This window comes from Symphalangus syndactylus, chromosome 16 (assembly GCF_028878055.3).
Source record: "Symphalangus syndactylus isolate Jambi chromosome 16, NHGRI_mSymSyn1-v2.1_pri, whole genome shotgun sequence".
Classification (NCBI taxonomy): domain Eukaryota; kingdom Metazoa; phylum Chordata; class Mammalia; order Primates; family Hylobatidae; genus Symphalangus; species Symphalangus syndactylus.
In genome coordinates, this window is record NC_072438.2 from 44,164,752 (window position 1) to 44,174,847 (window position 10,096).

Here is a 10,096-nt window from a genome sequence, read left to right on the forward strand (position 1 = left end):
ATACTGATTTTTACTTATTAATATCGGTATTATTAAACAATAATTTAATGAAATAATTGGTTATTAATTCTTAATATTAATTGGTTAAAGTTCCATTAATGAAGCTCCCTTTGTTTACTTATCTGAAAAATTATTGTTTTGCCCACTTTTCTATAATGTGTCTATTTGTTCTGATTGGTATTGTCATGCTTACTATATCTGTGAATTCATATAGTCTCTTAATTCTAGAAAATTCTCAGTCATCATCTCATCAAACAATTCCTCTCCTCTGTTCCCTCTGTTCTTTCCTTGTGCTCCTTAATTACGTTTGCATTCAGCCATCTCAATCTGTCCTCTACGGCTTCTAATTCTCTTTCACATAATCAATGAAAATAGATCATTTCACATGATCAGTTAGGTTTACCCCAATATTCCCACCCAGAGAAACAATATTCGTACAGATAATTACTTTGAATAATACATGTGAGGGTGAAGAAGAAAAAAAAATCAAGAAAATTGATCATGTGAAACTGATCATAATCATATCATCATCATAATCATGACCAGTTTCACATGATCAATTTTCTTATCTCTGTACTGCTTTCCAGAAGATAGCTTCAGATTATTTTTCCAGCTCACCAATTTTTTCTTCAGTTGTGTTCACTCTGTCTATACATTGAGTTTTCAAGTTTGACAGTTATAGTTTTTATTTTGTGAAAGGTTCGTGTGTGCATTTGTTTTCTGTGGGAGGGAGGCGTTTGTAAAATCTACCTAGCTATTATTTATAGTCTCTTTTTACATTTTAACTTAATATTTTTTCTTTAACATCTTAAACAGTTCATTTATATTCATGCATCTTATAGAGAGTGATGGAATGAGGCTGATTCAGGCTTGAGCATGATGGAAACGTTCTTATCTACTTTCCAACTTGGCTCTCAAGTTTATGATATGTCCCTTAAAAGCAAATGAAAGAAGAAGAGAAGAAAGGTGGACCTGTTCATTGAGTAGAATATTTAGGGAGATTGCAAAGAAGGCATAGATATCCAACCCTCTGCCAGAGAGAATGTCCTTGATTCAGTCAGCACCCAGGCAGTTCCAAGAGGACAGCCGTGGGTTACCCACAGTTCTCCTCTTCGAGATCTGTGTATTTGTCATTCTGGTATCCAACATAACACATTTTCTCTGTGCAACAGGAAATCATTTCAGAATCCTTGATTTTTCTTCTTTGCCCTCACATGTATTATTCAAAGTAATTATCTGTAACAATATTGCTTCTCTGGGTGAGAATATTGGGGTAAACCCAAACCATTTCCCAGTTAAAGATGTCCGGAGTAAATATAGATAGCAAAGAACCTGATACCCCAAGAAACCAGTTTCTACCATGATCTGGGGGATTTTCTCATATGTTACTATTTAATTTGCTTTAATTGTTTCTTCGTTTATTTTTATAATCCATTAGGGAAATTGAGATTATTCCTAAAACCCCACATGATATTTCTGCATAAATTATTATTGAATAAATGAATGTATGAATAAGATTATCATCAAGACTATATAAATGTTTCTTTATTGGTAGGCAGTCCTCCCATTTTATCTCCTAGTGGACCATCAAAACAAATGAAGCTAAAACAAATAAAGACAATTATATATAAGAGCACCTCCCCTTTAACTTTCTCTCCCCTTTGGAGGACACCAGAGATTATTTTCTTATGGCATTTGTATCAAAACTCAAAAGGGAAAAGCATGGTATATAGGAAAGTCCAACAAACACACCCTATTTGGATCACACCCTTGTGTAATTTGGTCAAGTTCACATGCAACACGGAAATAATTTCTAACTTTCAGGGTTGTCGAGATTAAATTAGACACTCTCTGTAAAGCACCTATCATAATATTGGCACATAGTAGGGCTTCAAATAATAGAAATTTTCTTGTTCTTAAATATTATTTTTCTTTGATGATTGTAAGACTAATTTCTCCCTTTTACATGTCTATAGATGCAGCCTTCTGCCAATGCTGAAAATGAGAAGACATGGCAAGAGATATCAGATGAGATCAAGAAGATATTTAAGGCTGCTGTAAAGCTGTTACACGAAAAGGGTAAAATGAAACACAGCCAGGCTAAGAGGTACCTGTTCTCAGGTAATTTTCCCAGTAAAATAAGAAATAGATCATTAATAGATACATCTACTGCTTCCCTTTAATGCCCTGCAAATGTAATCTCATTTACTGCCCGGTGAAATTTAATTTTTCTAAATGTTCCCATGTTCTGGAGAAACAAATGTTATTTTGTTCTAATTAGTAGAAAAGCCTTTCCTTCAGTCGAAGACTTCTCTAGAAAATGTGATTTTAAAAGAAGCCAGAGGTGGCCCCAGATATAATTGACCATATTCTGCCATGATTTCTCAGTTGAGCTGTTCATTCATCACTCACCCGCTTATCCAGCAAATATTAATGGACCTATTGGGTTCCTATGTGCCAAGCACTGGGGAGACAACGCTGAGTAAAAAGACAAGGTCTCAGGCCTCCTGCAACTTATTTTTTTAGAGGGAGGAAAATATTCATAAATGATAGCCAAGTAATCAAATAAATAAACAAGATCTTATCAAAAGTGATTGGTAAGTATTATGAGCAAAATAAAGCACAGTCATAGGATAATAGTGACTGATAAAGGATGTGGGGGTCCAGATTTAGATGAGGTGGGCAAATAAAGGAGATGACTTTGGACCTGAATTACAGAAGAAAATCAGAGAGCTGACAGTGCCATATGTATCTAAGGTAGAGAATTCCCAGCAGAGGGAGCAACAGGTTCAAGATCTCGGAGACAGGAATGTGCTTAGCTAATTCCAGGAGCAGGAAAAAGAAAAGGTAGCTTTACTTTTTTTTTTTTTTTTCAACTTTTACAGGGAGGGAGAGATGAGGATAGAAGTTGAGCACAGGCCATAATAGGAACCTTATGTTTTATTCTGGGTGAAATGGGAAGCCATCAGAGGGTGTGGCACAAGGGATTTGGTAGGATCTAATTTAGCATTAAAATAGAAACCTTCCCAGCTATTTGGTAGGCTCAAATTTAACATTAAAATAAAAACCTACCCAGTTATTCAGGTATATTTCAGTCTATACCATACCAGACATTCTGTGTACAGAGGCTCACCTGTTGGCCTTTCTCAGCCATGGAAAGGAAGCTTTATCATTAGAAGTTGCTCAGGAAACTACAGAACTGAAGGAATACGTCAGTCATAGTTTCCAGGGAACAAACACAACTAGGTAAAAGTAGTCAGATGTGTAGCATTTATTTTGAAAGTTGATAGTAAAACTTTATAAAGGGAAAAACTATAATAGCTGCGTTTTCAGATTGGTTTTGGAATGGTGTGGCAAAGCATTCGTGAAAACCTAAAAGGCACTTGGTAATCATTCCCACTGGATGCATGTGGGTGAAGCTCAGAGAAGTTACAAACCATTTTGACAAATTCCAGAAGGAAGCTGTTTTTAAAAATTAGGTCTTATTTAAAGTCTTCCTGAAAATACCAAAATCACCAGGAATACGTACTGTATTTAGAATATATAGATTAGAGTTGATCCTTGTTCCTTTGGAACCTTTAGATCCATCTTTGAGGCTCAGGTTCTTCACCTTTACCAAAGACAGAACAACACTGTTCCTTCAAGAGCTGTCTTAGAAAAAAGTACCTAGAGTGAAGCTTTCCTATTATTTATGTAAAAGACACCAGTTTGGGGAAGTCATCCTCTTATTTACAATCACACAGCTCCAGTGACTATTCCACTGGCAAACACTTGTCCTAGCTTTCCCCGTAGTGAAGAACTGTGTCCACATGGATAGCCATGTGAAGATGAGAAATTTCACGTGAGCTACTGCAAGTGGACTGTTTTCTGCTTGGGGTTATATCTTCTGAAGATATACATTCTCATGACAATTTTATTTATTTTACGTTCAAACTCCTTTTAAGATCATGTCTGCACAATCAAAATTGCTGACGTGCCAACTCTTTCAAATGGATATAATATATATTATATTTTTAGAAATCTTGAAATAAGAATACTGGATAGAACCTGTTAAAGGTGTATTATTTATGTTTGAATGTACTTTTTCACGCTTCTAGTTTCACCTTTTTAAACAACAGGAGAGGAAGAGAAATAAATTAGACTCTAAAATGGTGCCCTTCTGAGAACATCAAAACTCGGTGGCCTTGGGAATCGTAAAGAAATTAATTTCTCATGGGTGATAGTTACCAGGACTGGAAACCTATTTCTACTGTTACCTTCAGTGGGTGCTGTCACTGGTTCAATTTCAGGACATTAAGGAACATGCAAAAACAGAAAATAAATATAATATTCTAATAATGCCCTAAAATTCTAAAATATTTATAGATAGGCATCAGAAATAATGAATAAAAGTGCCCTAAAATCATAAGCATGCACTTTGCATCTAAAAATAACTCTGTATAGTTGCCTTTGTGTCATAGCTCTCATTTATTTAGGTATATTTAAGTTTATACCATACCAGGCATTCTGTGTACAGCATTTTTCCCCCCTGAGCCAAGCTTAGATGGGCTCTGCCAAATTGGTTTATCTGTATTTCTTTTTTTGCTCCACTTATGATCAACACTTCTGCTTGATACACTCTTTCCATAAGTGTGATAACAATGTCAAGTTATAGTTGAATTGTTTTCTGGGAGTCAAAGGTGGCAGAGCATATCTCTGATTATAATGCATTATATATAGGTACTACAGTTTGACTGCTTCCTTTCTCTTCATGATGCTCTCAGAATGTAGCAAGCTGCTAATCCAACCTGCTAGAATTTTACACAGATTACTAGAAAAGAAATGGGTCGAAGGCTACTTTCTGTAGTAGTTCATGATGTCCAGATTTCTGGCATCTTCCCTTATCTACATTATAACAAGTTCTTACTCTTCCTTAAAAAGAATAGTAGACATATGTTTATAAGGTCCTTTAACTGGCTTCCTTAACCAGCTTGCTCAATTAAAACTTTCTGTAAAATGTACTGATGCTCATGACACAGCTTACTAGACACTGGCAGCTATGAAAATATCTTTTTCATTTGGATTGAAAATTTCCATTGAAAGGCTCTCATTACTAAAAAAATACTATCACAAGAGTTCCATTGAAAGGCACCATTTTTAAATAAAATTCTCACCCTTCTTAATAGTTACATTATAGAACATATACATTCTAGATTTTGCTTGACATTGGAGTTATGGCCAGCATATAATTTTTTTCAATTTATGGCCAGACCAGCCCTGTGTATTCAGAGCCTCCCTGACAGCAATTCACAATCTGAGGCCAAAGCACCTGCAGATTCTGTGTCTGATGAGGGCCAACTTCCCACTCACAGGTGGCTTTCTTGCTGTGTCCTCACAGGGCATGAGAGGCAAGGGAACTCTCTGAGATCTCTTTTATATGAACACGACTTTCATTCATAAAGGCTCTGCCCTCATGAACTAATCACCCAAACGCCCCGCCTCCTAATACTATCACACTGGGGATTAGGTTTCAACATATAAGTTTCTGGGAGACACAAACATTCAGTTTATAACACTCCATAATGGATTATTTTTCTCAATGTTCTGTTTTCTCTCACCATTGTATCCTAAGCAGTTGTCATCATGCCTGGAATATAAAAGGTATTCAATGAAGAGCAATTAGATGAAGGAAAGGGATGGAGAAGGAGGAAGAAAGGAAGAGCAGCCAATTTTAAGACTGCTTGCCTTGTCATTCATTTCCATTGGCTTATTTTACGTATTTTTAATTTTTCTCTGCACAATGTTTTCATTACTACCGATCCAGTTTAAAATTTTCTTATGGGGACACAAATTATTTATAATGTATATTTACTTGTGTGCAAGCCTATGTATTGTAAGCCATAATATGGTGTATGTTAGAAGAAATGAAGTTATATACTAAGTCACTTTTTCTGTACTTGTTCTGATGGATATTATAACAGTGACATAGATCACCCAGATTGATCAGTCATCAGAATATAATTATATTTTGCCTTAAAATGTGCTTTTGGGCTAGGCGTGGTGGCTTATGCCTATAATCCCAGCACTTTGGGAGGCTGAAGCGGGTGGATCACAAGGTCAGGAGAAAGAGATCATCCTGGCTAACATGGTGAAACCCCATCTCTACTAAAAATACAAAAAATTAGCCAGGCGTGGTGGTGGGCGCCTGTAGTCCCAGCTACTTGGGAGGCTGAGACAGGAGAATGGTGTGAACCCAGGAGGCGGAGCTTGCAGTGAGCCGAGATTGTGCCACTGCACTCCAGCCTGGGCCACAGAGTGAGACTCCGTCTTAAAAAAAAAAAAAAAAAAAAAAAATTTGCTTTTGTATTGATATTTGATCATATCTGACTAGGACTCAATATACCTCAAACAAAATGGTGAGGTCACTTTGTTAAGGAAAGGCTGACAAGAAATGGTTAACTAGTTATATCCTTCAGCCTCCTCCTCTTCCTTTCCTGGCCCAAATGGGTCCCTGCTGTTCCCTCTTAGAACCTCTGAAGTCTGAGAGGAAAACTGAGCAGCAATTAGACATAGTAGATATTAGAAATATCCGCTATAAATTTGATATGCTTTCTTTATTATGCTTATGTCCAACCTCTTCCTAAACTTGGGGAGAAAATTAGATAATTTTATGTAAAACCTGTTCTCCTGGGTTGCTGGCTGATTAGGAAAAGACAAATAGGAAATCAAGAAATTATTCTAAAGACTACTTCGCTACAAACCATAAGAAAAATAATTTACCACTAATGACTAAGTGTTGACTATTGAGAATGTGGGTGTGTTGCTCCTTTGTTCTAAGCAATAAACTTCTTGTTATATTTTCTTTCAGCTATAGAGGATGAGTTTGACTTTGCTCTGGGAAAACAAACTCCAGCATTTCTAAAGAAGTGTGTTTGCTACATTAGGAAAATTGCTAACATTGAGCGCTTTGTGAAAATCCCAGAGATGGGAAAATACATGGATATAACTAGAACAGAACCGAGGATTATTCGGGATCCAGAAGCCCAAGAGAAGCTGATAAAACTCAGGGATGAATTTATTCCTACTATTGTTGCATCATCTAATCTGAGAGTGTACACATCTGTTACTCATTGTGACATGAAACTAGGCTACTCCCAAGAAATAGAAAATCATTACATCGAAGGACTTGGTAAACAGTTTTATGAGGACATGATTGATATAATTCAGGCAACGATACAACAGAATTTTGACACTGAAACTGATACACTCTATGACGAAATCCTTCAACATTCATCATTATGTAAAACATATGCCTCCTTCTATGAGTACAAATGTGAGTCTCTAAACATAGTGCATAACTACATTCTTCCAAGCAAAACTGGACACATCAACCCTCTTATTATATATGGTGGGCCATGCACTGGGAAGACCCTTCTGCTAGCTGAAGTAGCAAAGAAGGTAAAAGCCTATTCTTTCCCATGTATATTTGTAAAAACTTGTACTTTTGGAAAATGGTAAATTAATCAAATTCATTTCTACTTTCTGCATTTACTATGTGAATTATAGTTGGTCTTTTAGGAGCGAATACTTCAGTGCTTCTTTTTTGCTGGTATAACAGTTATATTGAGAAAGCAAAACTCATGGGGTACAACTGGAAAGCAAGTTTATTTTTTTCTTTCACTGTTCAGACTCATGTTGTGGGCTAGTTCCCATCCCTCACCCCATTTGGATGAAAACCCAGGCCAATCTCAATAACTGTTCTCATCCCTTTCAGACAAAGACAAGCCCTCTGTCTGCTAAATCAGTCTCAGTTCAGTAATGAGTATGTCCAGTCTAAGGTAAAAATGAAAACATCAGTCTACACTTTTCTTCCCCATCTGGGGCCTCTCATAAACAAGGCACCTACAGTGGGAAATGGGGATCTTCTTTCTTTTTCCACATGGCACTTCTTTCTCTTCTTTCCTAATCCCAATGACATTTATGATTCCTATAAAATTACAGTTTAGGGGATATAGGAAAGGTAAGGTGGCCAGAAAGTTCTTACATAACCAGTACTGTTCTGAACTGGGCTGTGAACTCTCTGTTCTTAGCACATGTTTAAAGCTGCCTCCCATCTCTTTTGAGGCCTTTTCATGGCTTCCTGGAGGTCCTTCCCCTCCTGTACCTCTGCCCTATCTTCCCTGAGCATCTCTTACCTACAGTTGCCTAGACACAGGGGAATGCATCTTTTTTCTAGCTGGTTACTTCCTCAGCTCCTAGACATCCAGCAATGTGCTTCTAGTACCTTTCTGCTGAGATCCTGTCTACATCCCTGCACACTCCTTAGACGGGACCTTGGAAAAGCAAACAGAAACCCTTGTCAGCTCACTGTAGCCTGCCGTCCACATGTAGCACATGGGAAACACTCAGGTATTGTTTTGCCCTGAGAAACTCTAGACCTCTGGGCCAGTCCCAGCCCTGCAGCTCGGTCTCACTTCTCCATCACAGCAGCTAGCCAGCCTCAGTCACTCAGCCTTCATGGTTTCCAGATGTCACTAGGTACCAGATGCCTGTATCCCCAAGCTGTAGGGGGCATTCTATAGGTGGCCCACTAAAGTCCCTTCCTCTTGGCTAGAAGTCAAGGACAGGCATCTCTCTGACCTCCTTTTAGGGAGGGAGAGGTGAGAGAAACAACCCGCAGCACCCTGATCCCCACCATTTTTCCCTGCCTCTCCGGTCTTCTTTTTCAGGCTAGCAGTGGATAATCTATTAACAGTAGCAAAACTGGTTTTCAGAACCTCCCTTTCAAGTCCTGCATGATGGTCTGGAACCTCACTTTGGAATGTGGTATCTGCTGAGTTGGCTCTTCAGCCTAAACAGGATGAAACTAGTTCCATTATTTTTAACCTCCTCTTCCCTTAGTGTCAAAGTGTGGTGGTTTATTTTATTATGGTGTTAATTCTGAAGCTCTGTGTTATTCTTCCCATGGTGACTCTCTTAAGAACAGAACTTTATTTAAGTTCACAAATATTCTCATAACCTGTCATGTGCTACATAATCTCAAATTGGCCCTCTTGAAGACAAGAACAGAGACAGTTGCATTGCACCATATGTGAGGATTGGGTTCCAAAGTAAGCCCATAGGTGAAATCAGGTATATTCCACTTACCTTTGAAAAGTCCATAGGAAGTCTAATTTGCTTTTTCTTAATCTATCAAGCCCAGCTGGGTTTTCTGCTTGTGTTAGAAGATATAGCTTTTTCTTTAATTAAGCACCAGATGAAGTAGCAGGTTTGTATTTAGGGTCCACATTGCATCGCATAAATTGTGTATGCATATGTTTGTGTGCCTTTGAACATGAATTTGTATGTGTATCTTCAAACTTTAGAATTATTCCAAGTAAGCAAGGTAGTAACACCATGAGAGGCACCTGAGAACTGAAACCAAATGAGTAAACATTCACATATGCCATTTTGTACTCACCCTAGGGCCCTTTTCCTTGTGGAGGAAAGGAGCATACAGGCGGTTGGAGGAAACAAATATTGTCCAATTTGACTAAGTCAAAGGTTCATGTGATGCATCTCCACATACTCTAGCACAAGAGGTCAAGACTTATGTGGGATGTGCTGATTCCCTGCACAGATAAGCAGTCCCAGTGGGGCAGAGTGTGGTAACTGTCCAGAGTTGGTCAGTTTAAGGAATGGCTTTCTGAGCTCTTGCTCTTCTGAATGTTTTGTCCAACAGCCTGAGTCTGTCTATTGACTATCCAGGAGTTGGGTCCTCCAAGAAACTGTGCCTCTTTTTAGGTCCCCTGCCTGCGCTTCATTTACCTTTCTCCTGGGGAATGTCTGACTCACCGTCAACAACAACCTGTACTGTCCTGTGACCTCATGGCCCTTTGAGGATGCAGATAGAGATCTCATTTTTATCTCATGTGTCACCCAACATTTCCATGAGCATGAGCTTGTGATGGTAGGGCTGCTCTCTACAGACATCACACGTTCAGCAACATGTGACTGGGAGGACGGAGGAGGATGCCTATAGTTATCATAAGCAGTCAATGTAGAAACAAACCGGTGGTTTCAGATTTACCACCAAAGGATAGTTGTGGAATGACAAGATTATCTTCCTTGAAATCAG

At 38.2% G+C, this 10,096-nt stretch overlaps 1 protein-coding gene across 2 annotated transcripts in view; it reads left to right on the forward strand.

The window, feature by feature from the left end:
* NWD2 (NACHT and WD repeat domain containing 2) overlaps positions 1 to 10,096 on the forward strand; it is a 217,750-nt gene that overhangs the window by 200,246 nt on the left and 7,408 nt on the right. For both annotated transcript variants that reach the window (XM_055245994.2, XM_063619778.1), the window contains 2 exons: positions 1,977 to 2,121; positions 6,848 to 7,437. In XM_055245994.2, coding sequence (XP_055101969.1) covers positions 1,977 to 2,121; positions 6,848 to 7,437 — 735 coding nt within the window. The remainder of the gene's footprint in view (positions 1 to 1,976; positions 2,122 to 6,847; positions 7,438 to 10,096) is intronic.